The following is a 23,990-nucleotide window of genomic DNA, read 5'->3' as shown; positions in this document are numbered from 1 at the left end:
GAGAGAGAGAGAGAGAGAGAGAGAGAGAGAGAGAGAGAGAGAGAGAGAGAGAGAGAGAGAGGAATGAGTTGGATACGAGAGGAGGGACAAGCAGCAGTAGTAGCCTCTATCTCTCTCTCTCTCTCTCTCTCTCTCTCTCTCTCTCTCTCTTGTCCTACTGATGTCAGAGGACTTCTGGTCTGAGACTCTCTGTCTGTAGGATATTTGGACCTGGACAGTTTCTGAGTAGGATTTTTCCATGGGACCGAGTGCTTTGTGTGTGTGTGCGTGTTGCTCTGCCAGTGTGTGTGTATGTAGTAACGCGTTAGCGAGGATCTGGTAGCAGCATGTGGTTCTCTGTGGTGGGGAGGACAGACCAGTCAGAGGTAAGACCTCCTGTCTGTCTGTGCGTTTGTGTGTGTGTGTAGTAATGTTAGGGAGGAGAGTCCAGTCTGACGTTACCCTAATGTTACTACTACAGTATGTACTCGGAGTGTAGCGCTCCAGTTCTGCACTGCTGGAGGAACAACACCACTGACCCTGAGCTGCCAGAGGTGTGACCCTCTTGCTGACTCGTTGTACACGATGTGTAAGTCGCTTTGGATAAAAGCGTGACGTATGTAAATGTGAATTGTAGGTACGACCTTCTCGCACCTTAACAAGTATCTCCTGTCCAGACAAGTGGTTTTCTGCCCCCTTAGATTAGTTACCTTATCTTAGAATCGTGAATATATCTTGAGTAGTTACCTTATCTTAGAATCGTGAATATATCTTGAGTAGTTACCTTATCTTAGAATCGTGAATATATCTTGAGTAGTTACCTTATCTTAGAATCGTGAATATATCTTGAGTAGTTACATGATCTTAGAAGAATCATGAATATATATTGAGTAGTTACATATAGTCATGATTATATCTTTATCTTGGAATCAAGAATATATATATTGTAGTTACATTATCGTATAATTATGATTATATATTGAGTAGTTACATTATCTTAGAATCATGAATAAATATTAAGTAGTTACATTATCTTAGAATCATGATTATATATTGAGTAGTTACATTATCTTAGAATCATGAATACATCTTGAGTAGTTACTTTACCATAGAATCATGATTATATATTGAGTAGTTAGTTACATTATCTTAGAATCATGATTATATATTGAGTAGTTACATTATCTTAGAATCATGAATACATCTTGTAGTTACTTTATCATATAATCATGATTATATATTGAGTAGTTACATTATCTTAGAATCATGAATACATCTTGAGTAGTTACTTTACCATAGAATCATGATTATATATTGAGTAGTTAGTTACATTATCTTAGAATCATGATTATATATTGAGTAGTTACATTATCTTGGAATCATGAATACATCTTGTATTCCTTAACTAGATACCACTGTATGTTCTACTGATACTAGAGCGTGTTCCTCCGTCAGAGCCTCTCACAGGATCACTGATGTGTCTGAACTGGCTGCTCTCAGGATCACTGATGTGTCTGAACTGGCTGCTTTCAGGATCACTGATGTGTCTGAACTGGCTGCTCTCAGGATCACTGATGTGTCTGAACTGGCTGCTCTCAGGATCACTGATGTGTCTGAACTGGCTGCTCTCAGGATCACTGATGTGTCTGAACTGGCTGCTCTCAGGATCACTGATAAAGACAAAGTTATGTTGGTAGTTCAGTTCAGACTGTTTGAACAGCCTGCTGGACTCGGGTCACACTGTTAATGATTGAACTAGTGTGTGTGCGCGCACACACACACACACACACACACACACACACACACACACCGTGAGGGGGGTATCCTGAACCTGTGTGTGTTTGTACAGTTACATTGTCCCTGTCTTCCTCCCGCCACAGCTGGAGTCCCTCCCCCTCCCCTCTTGTGTGTTTATGGTTCCTCCAGTGCAGTGGAAGCTCAGAACAATCATTATGTTCAGCCAGAGATCTCATCTCATCTGATCTCATCTGGGCTAGGGCTGCCGGGTCTCCCAACCCTCACCCATTCCAAATGCTGAATCGAGAACCCCATTCTTCACTCTGTCATCTTTCTCTCCCATTACAGACGCCGATACCTTGAAACTGGTAACGTCAAACCGTCCCACTACATGCCAGCTGGATCCGTTACCCTCCCCACTCATCCAGACCATAGCACCAGACATCCTCCCATTCCTAACTGCTACCATCAACTCCTCCTTCAACTCGGTGTTGTCCTTGTCGACCGGCTGAACCTCTCCACGCTCACATCGCTGCAACAACCAGAACCTGCAGATTCCTCCTGAGCAACGTCGGAAGGTTCCGCGCCTTCCTGACAAAGAAGCCACCCAACTCCTCGTCCAATCAACAGTCAGCTCTTGTCTCAACTACTGCAATGCACTGCTCGCTGGTCTACCGACCACCACCACCAAGCCTCTTCAACTCATTCAGAACGCAGCTGCCCGTCTGATCTCCAACGTACCCCATGTTACCCCACTTCTTAGGGACCTGCACTGGCTCCCCATCGCCGCACGAATCCGCTTCAAGGCCCTCGGCCTGGCATATCGCACAGCGAAGGGAATGGCTTCTGCCTACCTCCGGTCAATGGTCTCTAACTACACACCCTCAAGACCCCTACGCTCTGCATCTTCTGGACGCCTCAGACCCACTCCTATCCGAGCTCTGGGAGGGTCATCAAGGAGAAGCCGTCTATTCTCTGTCCTCGCTCCACAATGGTGGAACGAACTTCCCACCACAGTTACAACCGAAACCTGACCAATTTTTCCCCGTCTAAATTTCTTCAATCAATATTTGAAATGAAAAAAAAAACTTCTTACTGTTATGCATTCTTCCTAATATACTAACATACACTTGACACTGTAACACTCAAATTTGAATAATTTGATGATCATTGTTACTCAGCTGATTTTAGCTGAGTTGTACCCTTCCTGCTGACTTGTCGTACAAAAGTTTGGATAAAAGCGTCAGCTAAATGACTAAATGTAAATGAGCCACACATGGAATGGAACCCCTAATACTGGCAGTGTTAGTGCCTTGCTTTACCTATTGAGCTACACAGGGAATGGAACCCCTAACCCTGGCAGTGTTAGTGCCTTGCTCTAACTACTGTACTTCCCAAGAGGCTTATCTCTCCTGTAATTTGTATCCAATCTGCTTGAATGTCTAGGCTAGTTGTTCCTGTTACTAGTGTGTTTGTGTTTATGCAGGACTGTTTGTGTTTGTGCAGGACTGTGTGTGTGCAGGACTATGTGTGTGTGTGCAGGACTGTGTGTGTGCAGGACTATGTGTGTTTGTGCAGGACTGTGTGTGTGCAGGACTGTGTGTGTGCAGGACTGTGTGTGTGCTGGGGTGTTTGTTTGCTAGCTACTGCTGGAAGAATAGTTGGAGCAGCAAAACAATGACCTCCCTCTGAGACGGAACAATGGGAGGATGTTCCCTGGACACCCACACCCTGTAGCGGTGTCCACTTATAGTGCCTATAACATTTACCGTTGGGCGCCAGACAGGTCTAACCCCTGCCAATGAAGATAAAATTACCTTTTTGATTTGATTAATTAGGCCTATAGCTCCGGCATAAGACTGTACCACATAATAGACAAATAATATAATAATTTGATTAATAGTAGGCCTGGACTAATGGCCAAGCTAAATACTAGGTTAATTTGCTAACAAAGAAACACTCAGGAGTCATGCTCAATTCAGAGTCAAAATGTCCATGTATTGGATTAAAGTCAAAATCATAAGCAAACATTTTAGAACACAAAACAATTCATTTTCAGACCAGCCTGTGATTAAACTCCAATAAACCAGTCCGTTCGCTCCGTTCAGTTCATTTTGTGAACAGGTATAGGCGTTTGCCAATAGTTCCAACTTTCAATAGTTCGTGATGACCGCAACGCAACTGAGCGAATGAATGAAAAAATAGAAAGTCTCTAAAAGAAAATGTGTGTGTGTGTGTGTGTGATGCGAGAGCAGGGGAAAGAGAGGGGCGTTGGACTTGGGGCTGGAGGTTGCAGAGAGAGATAGAGATGTTTGGCTGGGGCTGGAGGGGTAGAGAGAGATGTTTGGCTGGGGCTGGAGGGGTAGAGAGAGATGTTTGGCTGGGGCTGGAGGGGTAGAGAGAGATGTTTGGCTGGGGCTGGAGGGGTAGAGAGAGATGTTTGGCTGGGGCTGGAGGGGTAGAGAGAGATGTTTGGCTGGGGCTGGAGGGGTAGAGAGAGATGTTTGGCTGGGGCTGGAGGGGTAGAGAGAGATGTTTGGCTGGGGCTGGAGGGGTAGAGAGAGATGTTTGGCTGGGGCTGGAGGGGTAGAGAGAGATGTTTGGCTGGGGGTTGGAGGTTGCAGAGAGAGATATAGAGGCGCGTTTGGCCTGGGCTATGTGTCGCCGTCGTTAGGAAGCTTGGAGAGGGGAATGTTTGAGTCGGAGACGCTTGCGTCACAGCCTCGGAACAGGAGCAAAACAAACAGTGCAGCGTGTATCCTACCGCACCGAAGTTCGCGTTGGGTGAAGATGATCAGGTCGTAGACGTCTGGACTATCCACGTTGGTCATCCATCCCGTGTCAGGTAATGTTTACTTGTACTGTATGAAATACGGTAGTAAACAGTGCAATTACAGGTGGCCAAAAAAAGTTAAATAAAGTAAAATAGTGCAATCACAATACTGATATAATAATAATAATAATAATAATAATAATAATAATAATAATAATAATAATAATAATAATAATAATAATAATAATAATAATAATAATAATAATAATAATAATCATAATAATAATCATAATCATAATAATCATAATAATAATAATAATAATAATAATAATAATAATAACTTAATTTTATACAATTCTGAGGTAGGCTTACTCTCTTGGTAAACATTAACACCATACCATTATATGGTATTTACTGCACAGCCAGGCCAGCATATAACAACAATAACAAACTATATTGCCTATGGTAAATCCGTTGAGGGAAATACCGTAATTCCTCTAATATACATGAAACCCGGCTTGTATTAGGAGGCCGGCTTATAATTGCTTAGCTCAACAGCGCACCCGGTCATTAATAGAGACCCGGTTTTTAATTGAATACCGGTTACTATTAGAGGAATTACAGTAGTCAGTTACATCCTGTGGAGCAGAGGGTCTCCTTTCTGAAACTGGGACATATGTATAAAATGTTAAATGGATATGCCCCCAGATATTTATGCTCTTGCATTGTCCTGCGTGGCCAGGTCCACGGACGACAGTTACGGTCTGGACAGCTCTCAGTTTTTATGAGCCTAGAAAGGGTTCCTATTCACAGAATGGCTTTCTGTCTACAGCCTGCCGGCTGTGGAACTCTCTGCCCAGGGCCATCCAAAACTCCCCCACTATTGCTGTCTTCAAGAGGGGTGTGAAGCGACATCTGCAACAATAGGTTGCAGTGGGTGCTTGACCACCACTCTTGAAGAACAGGAACATGACATGCTGTAATGAGGCTCTTTCAGAAAATTGTGTTGTCTATTTTATCTACCTGTTGTATCTATCTTATCTTCTTAACTCTTTCTTTGTTATTTATTGTATTCTTTTTGGGACCATGTTGGAAACAAGTCGACAGACTTTCACATGTTATCCTTGTACCCCTTGTTTTTATATTTTGTATAAATTGTATGTACTAAATAAAAATCAAATCAAATCATGCTCTGTGACTGGCTGGGTTAGTTACAAAGGTTAGTTAGGTGTTAGTTAGTAAATTAATCTGTTAGTAAGTTAATGTGTTAGTTAGTTAGTTTGTGTGTTTGTTAGTTAATTCGATAGTTAGTTAGTTGATTTGTATCCTGCAGGCAGCCTTGTTTTATCATACCAGGCCTTTTCTATGCACGTGGAATGCTGTGAAAAGGTGTAGCAGCTGTACAAGGTTTGGTAAATCAAGTTGAGCCAAGATATTCCTGCTATTCTCTCCAGAGGGTTAACACAAGACTAGTAGGAGAGGGTTCAGGAATGTACTACACACATACACACACAACACCCACAAAACACACAGCCGTATAAGGTAAATCTAAGGCTCTACTATATATATATTATATACACATAAATATTATTATTTTAACAATAATCTAGGTTCCTCCTCCTCCTGGCTACTGTGTGTGTGTGTGTGTGTGTGTGTGTGTGTGTGTGTGTGTGTGTGTGTGTGTGTGTGTGTGTGTGTGTGTGTGTGTGTGTGTGTGTGTGTGTGTGTGTGTGTGTGTGTGTGTGTGTGTGTGTGTGTGTGTGTGTGTGTGTGTGTGTGTGTGTGTGTGTGTGTGTGTGTGTGTGTGTGTGTGTGTGTGTGTGTGTGTGTGTGAGAGTGAGTGATGTTAGAACATCTGGTTTTACTTTCACCCCTAGACCCTCCTCTCCTCTCAGAACTACTGTTTTTATGACTTCATTATACCAACAGACCTGCTGGGTGGGTGTGTGTTTGTGGGTGTGTATTTGTGTGCGTGTGTGTTGGCCACGCTTTCCACCAGACAGACAGACTAATGCTGCTCAAGGAAATTAAAGGGTTAAACTGTAGAGAACAGATATGCGAAAGGAGGGATATCGAGAGAGAGTGAGAGAGACACACTGTCTGTCTCTCACTCCGTCTGTCTGTATATGCGTGTGTGTGGAGAGCAGTGTGTGATGTGGTGTTAGTTTGTCATTGCTGTTCAGTATTTGCCACTAAGGTGATCTAACTGTCAGAAACGGCTGTTTTGTCCCGTGTGTTTGGGGACGGGTGACTTGTCCAGTTTGAGACAAAGGTTAGTCTCCAAATTAGAAATATCTTTTGGGACAGTGGTTACGGTTAGGTAAGGTTTAGGTTAAGAAAATGTATGTGAGGCCTGGTAGACTGTCTAGATATGAATGGGGGGGCAGTAAGCCAGCCAATGCCGAGCCTTGTGTAGATCACATGACACATTTCAGGAAGTCAGAAGGACTTGGTTATTCTCCTTTTGAAATGTATCTGAGATTTTTACCTGTATAAATAAACTAAAAGGTTTGAGAACACTGTCTGTTACTCTATTTTGATATATGGAGACACAAAGCATGCTGGGTGATTTACTGGATCTGTCCTACAAGCTGTAGACAGGAAACCCTCCAGTGAATACTGCTTCAGTTTTGGCGGACACACACACACACACACACACACACACACACACACACACACACACACACACACACACACACACACACACGCCAACACAGAGGCAGTATTGTGCACCTAACATTAGCATGGCCTGGTGTTTTTCCTGTATTTGACTTCCTGTGTGGGCAGGAAGTAGCAGGAAACATAATTTAGTGACAAATTATTTTTGAATACCTACACTTCCTCTGTGCTTGCTCTCTCTGTGTCTCTCTATATGTCCCTCTGTTTCTCTCTATTTCTCTGTCTTCCCCTATCTCTCTCTGTCTCCTCTCTTTTTCACACACACACACACACACACACACACACACACACACACACACACACACACACACACACACACACACACGTACGCACAGAGAGAGAGACCTGTGATTACCTCAAACACAAATGCACAGTCACACCTGCTCCCAGGTCTGATTATCTTGACCTCCCAGGTCTGATCAGCTGGACCCAGGTCAGGTGTGGCTGCTCCCAGGTCTGATTAGAATTCACACACAGTAGTTATTCCTGCTTCAGGACAGGTCGTCAGTATTTGTGAACACAGCCACTCTCTCCTAAAGCTAGGCATCAAAGAGCAAGAACCCTCCAATCAGTTATGTCACTGAGATATAAAATCTGGGGCTGCTCTTTTTTGAGGGAATAAAATAGTTGTGTAAGGAGCTCTTACACCCAAATGAGGTTTATTGTAGGGCTGGGCGATATGGCCAAAAATGATATCGCGATAACGATTTTTTTTTTTAAACGGTTGTATGTTTATTTTGCAATTCTTTGTCGTTGCCGCCATCTTTAGTGTTACAGCCCCTCACACTCCAGTTCTCAGGCTGCAGCTGGTTTGAAAGCGAAAGTAAACGGGCTTCTCTGCTGGCTGTGGCTCCAGGGGAGTTGAACAGTTCTGGCTCTGCTAGTTTATTTTCTATCTTTTGGCGCTTTTTTGGTGGACAAACCACCGCACATGTGCACCGTGACTCGTGATTGGAGTCTAGCTCTGCTAGCACACATAGCCTACTGTGTACATACGGTTTCAAACTGTATTTTAAATTAAATAGCAAACAAAATAAATGGACAAGAGAAAAATAAATCTCAATTTGGTCTGTATTGTCATTTGGACAAGCAAAGCCATTACTTTAAGTTGCAGGCAAGAAAGACAAGTCTGTCCACTGTCTCTGGTTTTAAAACTGCCCTGTTGCAGGTCAAAAAAAAAAAAAAAAAAAAATATTAATATTTTTTTTCCGATATTTTATTTTTTTATATCAATTATTGAAATATATCGTGATAATTATCGTTATCGTTATATCTCCCAGCCCTAGTTTATTGTAGCATTGCTAGAAGGTCTGGATCAGAAGTGAAAGCTGTTTGCTGCTTGAGGTCAGCTAGTCTTGGTGTTGAAGTAAAGAAGGATCCTCTCGTTATTCGGCTCATATTTCTAGGAGACAGGAAATGCAGCAGATTCCTCTGGAGGAGACACAGACGGCACTGTTCAATGTCCAGATCTCAGAGGAATAAAGCTGCGTGTCTCGGCCTAAACAACAAGGCCCATCAGTCCAGTAGAGTCCAGCTGGCTACGAGAAGCTCAACGGTAGAGTCCAGCTGACTAGTAGAAGCTCAACAGTAGAGTCCAGCTGACTAGTAGAAGCTCAACGGTAGAGTCCAGCTGACTAGTAGAAGCTCAACAGTAGAGTCCAGCTGACTACTAGAAGCTCAACAGTAGAGTCCAGCTGACTACTAGAAGCTCAACGGTAGAGTCCAGCTGACTACTAGAAGCTCAACGGTAGAGTCCAGCTGACTACTAGAAGCTCAACAGTAGAGTCCAGCTGACTAGTAGAAGCTCAACAGTAGAGTCCAGCTGACTAGTAGAAGCTCAACAGTAGAGTCCAGCTGACTACTAGAAGCTCAACAGTAGAGTCCAGCTGACTACTAGAAGCTCAACAGTAGAGTCCAGCTGACTAGTAGAAGCTCAACGGTAGAGTCCAGCTGACTACTAGAAGCTCAACGGTAGAGTCCAGCTGACTACTAGAAGCTCAACAGTAGAGTCCAGCTGACTAGTAGAAGCTCAACGGTAGAGTCCAGCTGACTACTAGAAGCTCAACAGTAGAGTCCAGCTGACTACTATAAGCTCAACAGTAGAGTCCAGCTGACTACTAGAAGCTCAACGGTAGAGTCCAGCTGACTACTAGAAGCTCAACGGTAGAGTCCAGCTGACTACTAGAAGCTCAACAGTAGAGTCCAGCTGACTACTAGAAGCTCAACGGTAGAGTCCAGCTGACTACTAGAAGCTCAACGGTAGAGTCCAGCTGACTACTAGAAGCTCAACGGTAGAGTCCAGCTGACTACTAGAAGCTCAACGGTAGAGTCCAGCTGACTACTAGAAGCTCAACAGTAGAGTCCAGCTGACTACTAGAAGCTCAACGGTAGAGTCCAGCTGACTACTAGAAGCTCAACGGTAGAGTCCAGCTGACTACTAGAAGCTCAACGGTAAAGGCTAGTCCTGCCGGAGTATTTAAACCCCGCCCGCACGGCTCAGATCGGCCCGGAAAAGAAACTACACCATTTCTAATAGAGTGCAATACCGGCGGCGGTATTTGCCCTTTTGCGAGCTCAGACCCATTCCCAATGATAACATCAGGCTGGATGGATGAAAAATGAATGGATGTAGCTAATAAAATAAATAACGATTAAAACCAGAGTCTTCTCGTGATTGGCACTGAACGGTTGGCGAGTTAACCCGACTTTTCTCGTGACTGGCGTTGAATGAGTTAATGTGGCAGCGATCATGCTGCCTAACGTTTAGAGCGGTTGTTTCTGTAATGGCTTCTTCAGGGCTTTAGCCTGCAAGCTGCAAGTAGAATGGATAATATGAAACCTTTTTTGGGGAAAGTGCAGCATGTTCATATTTGAGTTGGTGGCGCTAGTGCGAGTGAGGAGAGAAATCACATATGGCGATGCAACGGTCACCATCGGATTTAGCACTCAGATCCTTGGGAATGTAGGGTGCGTTACAAATGAAATGTATTATTATTATTTGTGCTACATAACTGAGTGTGCTCAGGCACACTAGTAGTCTGCTGTCAGGGATGTGGCCATATTACTTTTAAGCTTGATTGTTGGAATGAGTGACTCTGAGGGAAATGGTTTTGCTTCAGATTCCATTCTCATGTGTCTGTCTCTCTCTCAATCTCTCTACCCCCCCCCCCCTCCAGGGTGCTGGTCAGGAGAAACTTGGTATTTACGTCAAGTCTGTTGTCAAGGGAGGGGCAGCCGACGTGGTAAGTACACATACACAGACACACACCAGTCAATGTCATGTTTGAATGTGCATGGTTAATGCTTTCAGGTCATGACATCATCCAGTGACCTCACTAAAACCACAGGAACAATGTACACAACACTATAAGACTGACTCTCTCTCTCTCTAGGATGGTCGCCTGGCGGCAGGGGACCAGTTGTTGAGTGTTGACGGTCGCAGTCTGGTTGGCCTATCACAGGAGAGGTAAGACGCACACAGACTGACCAATCACACAACCACTTCCTCGACTTTGCAAAACTACATGGGTTAAACTACAACACACACTGATTAGGGTTAAACTACAACACACACTGATCAGGGTTAAACTACAACACACACTGATCAGGGTTAAACTACAACACACACTGATCAGGGTTAAACTACAACACACACTGATCAGGGTTAAACTACAACACACTCTGATCAGGGTTAAACTACAACACACACTGATCAGGGTTAAACTACAACACACTCTGATCAGGGTTAAACTACAACACACTCTGATCAGGGTTAAACTACAACACGCTCTGATCAGGGTTAAACTACAACACACTCTGATCAGGGTTAAACTACAACACACTCTGATCAGGGTTAAACTACAACACACTCTGATCAGTGTTAAACTACAACACACTCTGATCAGGGTTAAACTACAACACACACTGATCAGGGTTAAACTACAACACACTGATCAGGGTTAAACTACAACACACTGATCAGGGTTAAACTACAACACACTGATCAGGGTTAAACTATAACACACTCTGATCAGGGTTAAACTACAACACACTCTGATCAGGGTTAAACTACAACACACTCTGATCAGGGTTAAACTACAACACACTCTGATCAGGGTTAAACTACAACACACTCTGATCAGGGTTAAACTACAACACACTCTGATCAGGGTTAAACTACAACACACACTGATCAGGGTTAAACTACAACACACTCTGATCAGGGTTAAACTACAACACACACTGATCAGGGTTAAACTACAACACACACTGATCAGGGTTAAACTACAACACACACTGATCAGGGTTAAACTACAACACACTGATCAGCGTTAAACTACAACACACACTGATCAGGGTTAAACTACAACACACTCTGATCAGGGTTAAACTACAACACACTCTGATCAGGGTTAAACTACAACACACTCTGATCAGGGTTAAACTATAACACACTCTGATCAGGGTTAAACTATAACAATATCTTGCCAGGGTTAGCAGACTCTGACCAGGGTTAAACTATAATAGTATCTAACCAGTATCTCTCTCTCTCCCCCCCCCCCCCTCTTTCAGGGCGGCTGAGTTGATGACCAGGACAGGCGCTGTTGTGACTCTGGAGGTGGCGAAGCAGGGAGCCATCTACCACGGCCTGGCCACTCTGTTGAACCAGCCGAGCCCCCTGATGCCCAGAGGTAGAGATACAAATATAGAAATACCAAATCCAAATATTTTAACTCACAATGAACGTTTTTTTTTTTTCTTTTTTTTTTTTTTTTTTTTTTTTCTTACTAGACTTCACTCAGGTGTATTATTGATGCTCTCATTGATACTGTGTGTGTGTGTGTGTGTGTGTGTGTGTGTGTGTGTGTGTGTGTGTGTGTGTGTGTGATATATAGAGAGAGAGGGGGGGGTGAGGGATGAGGAAGGGGCAAGAGAGAAAGAGAGCTGGGAGAGTGTGTGTGAGAGAGGGAGAGAGGGGGGGTATGTGAGTACTCAGCCCTTGTGTGGGTGAATGTAACGTTTTCTTTCCCCTATTATTTCATCCACACTTTATTCATTGTTTTAAATTATTATTTTCTTTTAAGTTATTTTGTGCATCACTCTGTTTTGAATTTGATGCAAATTTGCAATGCATGAGGGTCATCCTTTTGTGTTAAATGGCTGCATAAAGCAAGCATTTGTTGACTCATGTAGAGTATTAAAACTTGGAACTTGAAAAAGATCCGTTTAAGATAGATAAAAAAAAAATGCGATTAATCGCGAGTTAACTATGGACAATCATGCAATTAATCGCAATTAAATATTTTAATCGATTGACAGCACTAATACACACGTGACGTTCAAACCCCGTGTCTCCAGACCGGCTCATTCACAGGCTGACTCATGTTAACCCTTTCACTGTCGCACTACCAAACGGTTAAGTGTGTCAGGCTACATTACTGTTTTCTCATTTAAACTGTCACCACTAACATACTCTACTGGAATCTACTCTGTCGCTCTCCTCTCCTCTCCCCCTCTTTCTCCTCTCCTTCTCCTCTCCTCTCCTCAGCATCAGATAGAGGACGTGATAAGAACGGTAAGATGAGGCCAAAGAGTGAGGGTTTTGAGTTGTACAACAACTCTGTGCAGAATGGTTCTCCAGAGAGTCCTCAGCCCGGCTGGGACTCGTACCCAGAACCAAAGAAGACGAGCGGAGAGGAGCGGCTGCTGAAGAACCGAGCAGACCATCGCTCCAGTCCCAACGTGGCCAGTAAGTACCATGGGGGTCGGGGGGGTTAAAGGGGCACTTCACCAAAAAAACAATGCTGATTTATTTTGCACATAATCTCACACACATCCAAAAACAAAACAAAAAAATTATTCAGAGTAAATGTTTGAATATGGCCACCAGTGATGTCATCGGGGACATTGAATCCTTGTGTTAATTACATTTGATCACATCCATATGAGAAGCCTCTTATGATGAGTCTGAGTTTCTCCATTTTAAGATGCTTAAAATGTTATATTTCCCTTACTTTTTCTCATAGTAATAATAATTTGTGTGCATATTGTATTTAATATGTATAAAGTTGTATTGAAGCCGTACCCCCCCCCTCCCCCAGACCAGGGCCAGAGTCCAGGCGGTAAGGTGGTCTACCCAGGAGGTCCCGGCACCAAGATCACCTCCGTCTCCACTGGAAACCTATGCGCTGATGTGAGTAACCATGGTAACCCAGCCGGCAGCACCCAGAGTTTTCCTCTCTCCAGTAGTTTGGTCCTTCATACTTTGTTTCACAGGAGGATTGTGAAATAATTAGTTGACTAGTCTATTTTTTTTTTTTTTTTTTTTTGTCTTTTTCCCCCTCCATTTTCCTCCGATTTTTCTCCCATCCCAATGTTAGTCGTATGCCAATTCCCAGTCCCTTCCTGGTCGCTGCGCTTTACCCCCCACAGTCAGATCATTTGGGAGAGTGGAGGCTACCACGTGCTTCCTCCGACACACGTCCAGCCAATCACCGCTTCTTTTCACCTGGCAGCGCGGATTCTCATTGAGAGGGCGTAGCGTGTGGGAGGACCACACTATCCCCCTCACGTCCAATCCGCGCTTAGCAGGCGCCCCGACCGAACTGTAGGAGTCGCTGTTTACAACGACCCGGACCCACCCCGCCAGCTTCTCCCACCCTCTGATACAGCCAATTGTATCAGTGCAGACTGCCAGCCAAGCTGGTGACAACCCCGGAGCTGTGAGCTGGATTCGAACAGGCGAACCAAGCTCACAGCTCCGGGGCTGGTGACGAACGCAATCTCCGCTCGACCACCTAACCGCCCGACTAGTCTATTTCTAAGAGCCACGTTGCACACTCTAGAGCAGGGGTAGGCAACCCTAGGCACTCGAAAAAACAACATGATTTGGACGTATATACTATTATACAACCATACTGCACCTCATGTGACACTGTGAATAATGTGAATATTCCTCAGCTAGTCAGATAGTAAATTATATTGACCATATTGATCAAATTGTTTACACTGCCTGTGTTGTCTTTTACTACCTGTATACTGTGTTGTTTTACTACCTGTACCCCTCCCCCTCCCCCCCATGCTGCTATGATGCCTGAATTTCCCCAAGGGGATCAATAAAGGAATATCTTATCTTATCTTATCTTATCTTGAAATAGATCCGGTATTTCGACATCCCATAATTGAAAACCGTCTACTCCACGCTGATCGCCCAACGGCCCGAGGAGACTGGGGTGAGTTTTAGCGTTATATTCTAACGTGTTCTTTACTAACTGCTATGATGAACATATGACCCACATTAGATGAATGGTATAACGTTGCCCACGGAATTATAAACGCCCCCTCGCCCATCCGGTCAACATCAGATGACGTGTAGTAAATTCTAGAAGTACGTCCAATTGAAATTTTTGATCTCGAACAGATTCCTACCAAACTGTATTGCATCATCAATATAATGCATTTGGGGCTATAAATCACGTTCTGGAGAAAGCTGCAGAAAGAGATGAAAACATACTTATACTTTAGACCATATTTTAGTATGAATATGTGAATGAAAAAGTTTAACGTTGCTACACCATGAACAATACATATAGGACCTTGAATGGGCCCTAATAATGGCAATCTAGCAATAGAATTTAAAAAGTTATAGCCCTGCAAAGAAGGGGAACTTCTCCATGTTAAATAGAGCTGGCAACGGATGGTATATCATGAATTTAACCTTAGGCAATCAAAGTGTTAACACTTTAATTGCCATGGGTTAAATTCATAATTTACCATCCCTCGCCAGCTCTATTTGTCTATGGAGAAGTTCCCCTTCTTTGCAGGGCTATAACTTTTTAAATTCTATTGCTACATTGCCATTATTATGGCCCATTCAATGTCCTATATGTATTGTTCAGGGTGTAGCAATGTTAAACTTTTTCATTCACATATTCATACTAAAATATGGTCTAAAGTATAAGTATGTTTTTATCGTTTTCTGCAGCTTTCTTCAGAACGTGATTTATAGCCCTAAATGCATTATATTGATGATCAAATACAGTTTGGTAGGAATCTGTGCGAGATAAAAAGTTTCAACTGGACGTGGTTCTAGAAGTTTCTACGCATCATCTGATGGTGACCGGATGGGCGGGGGATCGTTTATAATTCCGTGGGCAGCGTTAGATGATTCATCCAGAGTGGGTCATATGTTCATCAGATCAGTTAGTATAGAATACGTTAGAAAATAACGCTGAATCTTACCGTGGCTTCCTCGCGCCGCTGGCAGATGAGTGTGGAACAGATTTTTTTCTATTATGGGATGTAGAAATGCCCGATCCATTTCCAGGTTGTATAATAGTATATACGTCCAAATAACGTTGTTTATTGAGTTAGGGCGAGCGATCTATTATCCAGTGTTTCAAGATGGAGTCGCGGGAGCTATAGCGAGTGGCCGGATCACATTTGGATGAGTACTACCGGTTCAAAGGTTAATATCCGGTTGGCGATCTGCCGATCGGCCACCAGATGGCGCTCTTGAACCGCTAGAGAGTTGAGAGGAGATCAGCACTGCGTCTCAGGGCTCCGGAAAGGAAATATGATTGCGATGACAGATTTTTGAAATATTGACATCAAAGACGAGTTACGGCGTCTTCGGCAGAATGAGCATGGCTCGGAATGACGTGAAAACTCGTTCCCGGCGATCATAGTGTTAAAAGCCATTTTTTTACTCAAAATGTGAGTATTACCAAGTCAACTTGTGTTCTTAAAAAAAATGACAATAAACATAGTTTTATTAGGTTGAAATAATGTGGTTGTGTACTTATTTTTCTGTTAACTTATTATGGATTGAAAACTGAAAACCTTAATGCACAGTAACTGAACTCAATATCTTTAAGTTCTGGTAACTTATTATTATTTATTTTTTTACAGTGTAGTCTTGCGATCAATCAAAACTTATTTACACTATATACCTCACATTCACCCTCCATTCACATCCTGGTGTTCTCCTGGTGTTCTCCATTAGGCCTGTAGGTGGAGCTATGACAGCACACGTACAGTACACACACCGATGGTGTGTGATGTGTCCAAAGATTAATGGGCAAATGTGAGTGAAATGGTCGCACTGTATGCAGCTGTTTGTCTGCATTGCACCCCCCCCCCCCCAACTCAGATTTAGGGTTGATACAACCATCATAATAATATTGTTAATAATAACAATAACAATAATGATGTAATAATGTAAAAATTATCATAAAAAATACCTGATTATGAGAAAAAAGATTACGATGCATGGAATATTGTTGAGGCACACTAGTTACAACTATATTTCAAACAGGCACTCCATGTCAAAAAGGTTGCTGACCCCTGCTCTAGAGGATGGGTTGTTGCTAGGGGTGTAACGGTACACAAAAACAACGGTACGTACCTCTGTTTCGAAGTCAAGGTTCGGTACAGGTTTTCGGTACAGTGTGGGAAAAGTTTGGCTTTCCATGTTCCACTCAGGGGTGATGTAGTGTGCAGTAACTAATTGTACTGTCAACGAATATTCTATATTGAAATTAATAATCGACTTGTAAAAAAAATTCAAAAATTATAATAATTATATTAGATTGTGGAAAAAAACAGCCCCCGGTGGGCGGTCGTTAGTGGTTAACATACCGTTGTATTTGTTCGGTACACTACACAGCCGTACGGTACGGTACGGTACAGCACTGAAACGGTTCGGTACGGATACATGTACCTTTACACCCCTAGTTGTTGCAGTTTTATGTTGTTCTGCGACGAGGTCACACTGAAGCTGGTGATATCAGAGGACCTGAGCTGCAATGCTAAGCTAGTTTTGACTAGCAAATGTTGTAACTATTTTTAAACTAGTCCCCTACCTTATCAGAGAGAAAAACCACAGAAGAAGCTAGTCTAAATGTCTCTTTTGTTTCCTCTTCTTCAGGAGGAGCCGTCCCCACCTCGTGCCGAGGCGTACCCCATCCCCACCCAGACTTATCCCAGAGACTACTTCACCGTCCCAGCCTCGAAGAGCCAGGACCGGGTGGTGGCTCCGGGGCAGGGCCAGGGGCCTGGGGGGCCAACCCAGCACTGGCAGGGTCTGGACGACAGAGACAGACTGCCTGGAGGCATGCCTGCAGACCTCCACAACAATAGCATACAGGTAATAAAGACACTGTTGGACATCTTCTTTACTACTACCACTAGTGGCAAAGACCAGTGTTGTAGGCTAAGGATAGATGGATACTGTATGTGTACAACGTGTTGTGTCAGTTAGACATACAGTGTGGTGGTATTGCCATGTCAAAGTAGTGCGTCAGTCAGACAGACGGTGTGGTAGTATCAGCCTGTCAAAGTGTTTGACCACCATTTGGCCAACAGGTGTGTAATTTGGTGTGAGGCATCAGAACACCATTATCTGTCATTGTGGCAGATTTTATGTCTCCATCGTGGGATTTTTGTGAATCACAGCCACCAGGTGGCTGAATGACACAAACCCTTTACACACCTCTTCCCCATCTGAGTGGGCAACTGAAATGAAAAGAGGTTCTGCAGTGCACACGCACTGCTCAGGTGGGCGCTGTGTCCCGGGCCTTATACTGCCCGCTTGGTCACATCTAGAAATACATGGCAGATCTTTGAGTGGTTAATGTAAGAGCCCTTCCCTCCACAGCGGGTGGGCCACTCTCAGGAGGAGCTGTACCCCCCAGCCGGAGGTCTCAGACCTGAGGACCTGGTCCACCTACAGCCACATCACAGAGAGGAGCCCCACTATCAGCAAGAGTACCAGCAGGAGTACCAGCACCCACATGACTACCAGCCCAGAGACCCAGACTACCAGCCCAGAGACCCAGACTACCAGCCCAGGGACCCAGACTACCAGCCCAGGGATCCAGACTACCAGCCCAGGGACCCAGACTACTCTCACCGAGACCTGGACTATCAGAGAGGTAGTGTGGGTCTTCTTTGTCTTTAGTACATTGAGGGTTTGTCTTTAGTACTTAGTACATTGAGGGTTTGTCTTTACTACTTAGTACATTGAAGGTTACTTTTATTTGTCACTGTGCAAGATATATAGAATAATATCAAGAGTAGATTTGACTCCTATTGGACAATTTTCTTGATGGCATTTCTATTAACTTTTGAAGCAATTCTCTTTTCCATTAAGTCTATAGTGAGCCTATAATGTTCTTGAGTGGCAGATGAGATGTCATTTGTAAGATGTGACCGATTAAAAATATTAGACAATATTAGTAATTAATTATCTTGGAAGATTTTAGGGCATTTTGTCTGCCAATTTAAGGTTAAAGGTGCTATAAAAAAAATTGATGTAGACTAATCATAAAAGAAAATCCACAGAGCTTTTAGAAAGGTGTGGAATAAGAGGATTGCTTTCCTCCCCCCAAAAAGATTGATACATGAATTTAAGATTTAAAATAATGTTGGCGGGTCCAACATGAATGTTATTTACATATGATGTGCATGCTGTGTGCATGTATCCCCTCCCTACCTCCCATTCCCCGACACAGAAGCCTCCCGATTAGATAAACATGCTGCTAGTCGAGAGGTTCCCGTGTCTCTGCTCCCGTTTTCAAAATGAAAATGGCGGCTTGTTCGCTTGTCAACTTACTCTTTTTCTACCGAAGGTTGAACCTAAAATATGTGTCTGACTGAAACTAGCATGCACTAGTTTGTATAAACTTGTTTTACATTTTGATCTGAACTTAGTTTGATGGTACAGCAGCATACGGTAATTACAATAATTGTCATACCCTATGTTTTGGTCTGACATGCTGGTGCTCTAGTGCGACATCTAGCGGCTGAATGTTATCTATAGCACCTTTGATATTTGATTGATGGGGGACATGCAGATGCTCCATCAGTGTTGCTCTCTCATGTGCCTACTGTCCTGTGTGTGTAGGTGGAGGAGGTGACCCCTGGGGGAACCACCAGCAGATCTCCTCCTCTGTGGAGTCGTCCACCTCCAGCCAGGAGCACCTCAACTTCTCCTCCTCCAACAAGGCCCAGAACCATAAGAGTGGTCCGGGCCGCTGGAAGACCCCCAACGCCCCCACCCACGCCCAGCCCCCGTCCCGGTCGGACCTGCCCCCTCCCCCGCCGCCCCCTCCCCCGGCACACTACCCTGACCCCTATGAGCCCCAGACCGAACTCCCCCTCCCTCCCCCTCCCGCGGTCACCGCCGTAACGGCCCAGCAGGTGGCCGACCGCAAGAAGAGAGAGGAACAGCAGCGTTGGTACGAGAAGGAGAAGGCTCGCCTGGAGGAAGAGAGGTAACTGGTTTATAATGATAATGGTGGGGGGGGGCTCGCCTGGAGGAGGAGAGGTAACTAGTTTATAATGATAATGGTGGGGGGGGCTCGCCTGGAGGAAGAGAGGTAACTAGTTTATAATGATAATGGTGGGGGGGGGGGGGGGGGGCTCGCCTGGAGGAAGAGAGGTAACTGGTTTATAATGATAATGGTGGGGGGGCTCGCCTGGAGGAGGAGAGGTAACTAGTTTATAATGATAATGGTGGGGGGGGGGGGCTCGCCTGGAGGAGGAGAGGTAACTAGTTTATAATGATGATGGTGGGGGGGGGGCTCGCCTGGAGGAGGAGAGGTAACTAGTTTATAATGATAATGGTGGGGGGGGCTCGCTTGGAGGAAGAGAGGTAACTGGTTTATAATGATAATGGTGGGGGGGGGGCTCGCCTGGAGGAAGAGAGGTAACTAGTTTATAATGATAATGGTGGGGGGGGGGGGCTCGCCTGGAGGAAGAGAGGTAACTGGTTTATAATGATAATGGTGGGGGGGCTCGCCTGGAGGAGGAGAGGTAACTAGTTTATAATGATAATGGTGGGGGGGGGCTCGCCTGGAGGAGGAGAGGTAACTAGTTTATAATGATAATGGTGGGGGGGGCTCGCCTGGAGGAAGAGAGGTAACTGGTTTATAATGATAATGGTGGGGGGGGCTCGCCTGGAGGAAGAGAGGTAACTAGTTTATAATGATAATGGTGGGGGGGGGCTCGCCTGGAGGAGGAGAGGTAACTAGTTTATAATGATAATGGTGGGGGGGCTCGCCTGGAGGAGGAGAGGTAACTAGTTTATAATGATGATGGTGTGGGGGGGGGGCTCGCCTGGAGGAGGAGAGGTAACTAGTTTATAATGATAATGGTGGGGGGGGGGGCTCGCCTGGAGGAAGAGAGGTAACTAGTTTATAATGATAATGGTGGGGGGGGGGGGGCTCGCCTGGAGGAAGAGAGGTAACTAGTTTATAATGATAATGGTGGGGGGGGGGCTCGCCTGGAGGAAGAGAGGTAACTAGTTTATAATGATAATGGTGGGGGGGGGGGGCTCGCCTGGAGGAAGAGAGGTAACTGGTTTATAATGATAATGGTGGGGGGGGGGCTCGCCTGGAGGAAGAGAGGTAACTGGTTTATAATGATAATGGTGGGGGGGGGGCTCGCCTGGAGGAGGAGAGGTAACTGGTTTATAATGATAATGGTGGGGGGGGGCTCGCCTGGAGGAGGAGAGGTAACTGGTTTATAATGATAATGGTGGGGGGGGGCTCGCCTGGAGGAGGAGAGGTAACTAGTTTATAATGATAATGGTGGGGGGGGGCTCGCCTGGAGGAGGAGAGGTAACTAGTTTATAATGATAATGGTGGGGGGGGGGGCTCGCCTGGAGGAGGAGAGGTAACTAGTTTATAATGATAATGGTGGGGGGGGGGCTCGCCTGGAGGAGGAGAGGTAACTAGTTTATAATGATAATGGTGGGGGGGGGGGCTCGCCTGGAGGAGGAGAGGTAACTAGTTTATAATGATGATGGTGGGGGGGGGGGGCTCGCCTGGAGGAGGAGAGGTAACTGGTTTATAATGATAATGGTGGGGGGGGGCTCGCCTGGAGGAGGAGAGGTAACTAGTTTATAATGATAATGGTGGGGGGGGGCTCGCCTGGAGGAGGAGAGGTAACTAGTTTATAATGATAATGGTGGGGGGGGGGGGCTTCCCTGGAGGAAGAGAGGTAACTAGTTTATAATGATAATGGTGGGGGGGGGCTCGCCTGGAGGAAGAGAGGTAACTAGTTTATAATGATAATGGTGGGGGGGGCTCGCCTGGAGGAAGAGAGGTAACTAGTTTATAATGATAATGGTGGGGGGGGCTCGCCTGGAGGAAGAGAGGTAACTGGTTTATAATGATAATGGTTGGGGGGGGGGCTCGCCTGGAGGAAGAGAGGTAACTGGTTTATAATGATAATGGTGGGGGGGGGGGCTCGCCTGGAGGAAGAGAGGTAACTAGTTTATAATGATAATGGTGGGGGGGGGGGGCTCGCCTGGAGGAAGAGAGGTAACTGGTTTATAATGATAATGGTGGGGGGGGGGGGGCTCGCCTGGAGGAGGAGAGGTAACTAGTTTATAATGATGATGGTGGGGGGGGGGGCTCGCCTGGAGGAGGAGAGGTAACTAGTTTATAATGATAATGGTGGGGGGGCTCGCCTGGAGGAGGAGAGGTAACTAGTTTATAATGATGATGGTGTGGGGGGGGGGGCTCGCCTGGAGGAGGAGAGGTAACTAGTTTATAATGATAATGGTGGGGGGGGGGGCTCGCCTGGAGGAAGAGAGGTAACTAGTTTATAATGATAATGGTGGGGGGGGGGGGGGGGCTCGCCTGGAGGAAGAGAGGTAACTAGTTTATAATGATAATGGTGGGGGGGGGGCTCGCCTGGAGGAAGAGAGGTAACTAGTTTATAATGATAATGGTGGGGGGGGGGGGCTCGCCTGGAGGAAGAGAGGTAACTGGTTTATAATGATAATGGTGGGGGGGGGGCTCGCCTGGAGGAAGAGAGGTAACTGGTTTATAATGATAATGGTGGGGGGGGGGGCTCGCCTGGAGGAGGAGAGGTAACTGGTTTATAATGATAATGGTGGGGGGGGGCTCGCCTGGAGGAGGAGAGGTAACTGGTTTATAATGATAATGGTGGGGGGGGGCTCGCCTGGAGGAGGAGAGGTAACTAGTTTATAATGATAATGGTGGGGGGGGGGCTCGCCTGGAGGAGGAGAGGTAACTAGTTTATAATGATAATGGTGGGGGGGGGGCTCGCCTGGAGGAGGAGAGGTAACTAGTTTATAATGATAATGGTGGGGGGGGGGCTCGCCTGGAGGAGGAGAGGTAACTAGTTTATAATGATAATGGTGGGGGGGGGGCTCGCCTGGAGGAGGAGAGGTAACTAGTTTATAATGATGATGGTGGGGGGGGGGGGCTCGCCTGGAGGAGGAGAGGTAACTGGTTTATAATGATAATGGTGGGGGGGGGCTCGCCTGGAGGAGGAGAGGTAACTAGTTTATAATGATAATGGTGGGGGGGGGCTCGCCTGGAGGAGGAGAGGTAACTAGTTTATAATGATAATGGTGGGGGGGGGGGGCTTCCCTGGAGGAAGAGAGGTAACTAGTTTATAATGATAATGGTGGGGGGGGGCTCGCCTGGAGGAAGAGAGGTAACTAGTTTATAATGATAATGGTGGGGGGGGCTCGCCTGGAGGAAGAGAGGTAACTAGTTTATAATGATAATGGTGGGGGGGGCTCGCCTGGAGGAAGAGAGGTAACTGGTTTATAATGATAATGGTTGGGGGGGGGGCTCGCCTGGAGGAAGAGAGGTAACTGGTTTATAATGATAATGGTGGGGGGGGGGGCTCGCCTGGAGGAAGAGAGGTAACTAGTTTATAATGATAATGGTGGGGGGGGGGGGCTCGCCTGGAGGAAGAGAGGTAACTGGTTTATAATGATAATGGTGGGGGGGGGGGGGCTCGCCTGGAGGAGGAGAGGTAACTAGTTTATAATGATGATGGTGGGGGGGGGGGGCTCGCCTGGAGGAGGAGAGGTAACTAGTTTATAATGATAATGGTGGGGGGGGGCTCGCCTGGAGGAAGAGAGGTAACTAGTTTATAATGATAATGGTGGGGGGGGCTCGCCTGGAGGAGGAGAGGTAACTAGTTTATAATGATAATGGTGGGGGGGGGGGGGCTCGCCTGGAGGAAGAGAGGTAACTAGTTTATAATGATAATGGTGGGGGGGGGGCTCGCCTGGAGGAAGAGAGGTAACTAGTTTATAATGATAATGGTGGGGGGGGGGGGCTTCCCTGGAGGAGGAGAGGTAACTCGTTTATAATGATAATGGTGGGGGGGGGGGGGTCGCCTGGAGGAAGAGAGGTAACTAGTTTATAATGATAATGGTGGGGGGGGGTCGCCTGGAGGAAGAGAGGTAACTAGTTTATAATGATAATGGTGGGGGGGGGGGCTTCCCTGGAGGAGGAGAGGTAACTAGTTTATAATGATAATGGTGGGGGGGGGGGGTCGCCTGGAGGAAGAGAGGTAACTGGTTTATAATGATAATGGTGGGGGGGCTCGCCTGGAGGAAGAGAGGTAACTAGTTTATAATGATAATGGTGGGGGGGGGGGTTCGCCTGGAGGAAGAGAGGTAACTAGTTTATAATGATAATGGTGGGGGGGGGGCTCGCCTGGAGGAAGAGAGGTAACTAGTTTATAATGATAATGGTGGGGGGGGGGGCTCGCCTGGAGGAGGAGAGGTAACTAGTTTATAATGATAATGGTGGGGGGGGGGCTCGCCTGGAGGAAGAGAGGTAACTAGTTTATAATGATAATGGTGGGGGGGGCTCACCTGGAGGAAGAGAGGTAACTAGTTTATAATGATAATGGTGGGGGGGGCTCACCTGGAGGAAGAGAGGTAACTGGTTTATAATGATAATGGTGGGGGGGGGGGGTCGCCTGGAGGAAGAGAGGTAACTAGTTTATAATGATAATGGTGGGGGGGGGGGGCTCGCCTGGA

At 45.7% G+C, this 23,990-nt stretch overlaps 1 protein-coding gene across 7 annotated transcripts in view; it reads left to right on the top strand.

Moving 5' to 3' along the window:
- Positions 1 to 23,990, top strand: part of afdna (afadin, adherens junction formation factor a) — a 244,966-nt gene that overhangs the window by 181,071 nt on the left and 39,905 nt on the right. For all 7 annotated transcript variants that reach the window (XM_084315182.1, XM_084315177.1, XM_084315178.1 and 4 more), the window contains 8 exons: positions 10,345 to 10,410; positions 10,561 to 10,634; positions 11,741 to 11,859; positions 12,717 to 12,917; positions 13,270 to 13,361; positions 17,097 to 17,315; positions 17,826 to 18,102; positions 19,074 to 19,443. In XM_084315182.1, the coding sequence (XP_084171308.1) occupies positions 10,345 to 10,410; positions 10,561 to 10,634; positions 11,741 to 11,859; positions 12,717 to 12,917; positions 13,270 to 13,361; positions 17,097 to 17,315; positions 17,826 to 18,102; positions 19,074 to 19,443 (1,418 nt within the window). The remainder of the gene's footprint in view (positions 1 to 10,344; positions 10,411 to 10,560; positions 10,635 to 11,740; positions 11,860 to 12,716; positions 12,918 to 13,269; positions 13,362 to 17,096; positions 17,316 to 17,825; positions 18,103 to 19,073; positions 19,444 to 23,990) is intronic.

This window comes from Notolepis coatsorum (assembly GCF_963971535.1).
Source record: "Notolepis coatsorum genome assembly, chromosome: 5".
NCBI lineage: Eukaryota > Metazoa > Chordata > Actinopteri > Aulopiformes > Paralepididae > Notolepis > Notolepis coatsorum.
The sequence above is the reverse complement of the archived record's forward strand: the minus strand, read 5'-3'. Positions and strand labels throughout refer to the sequence as shown.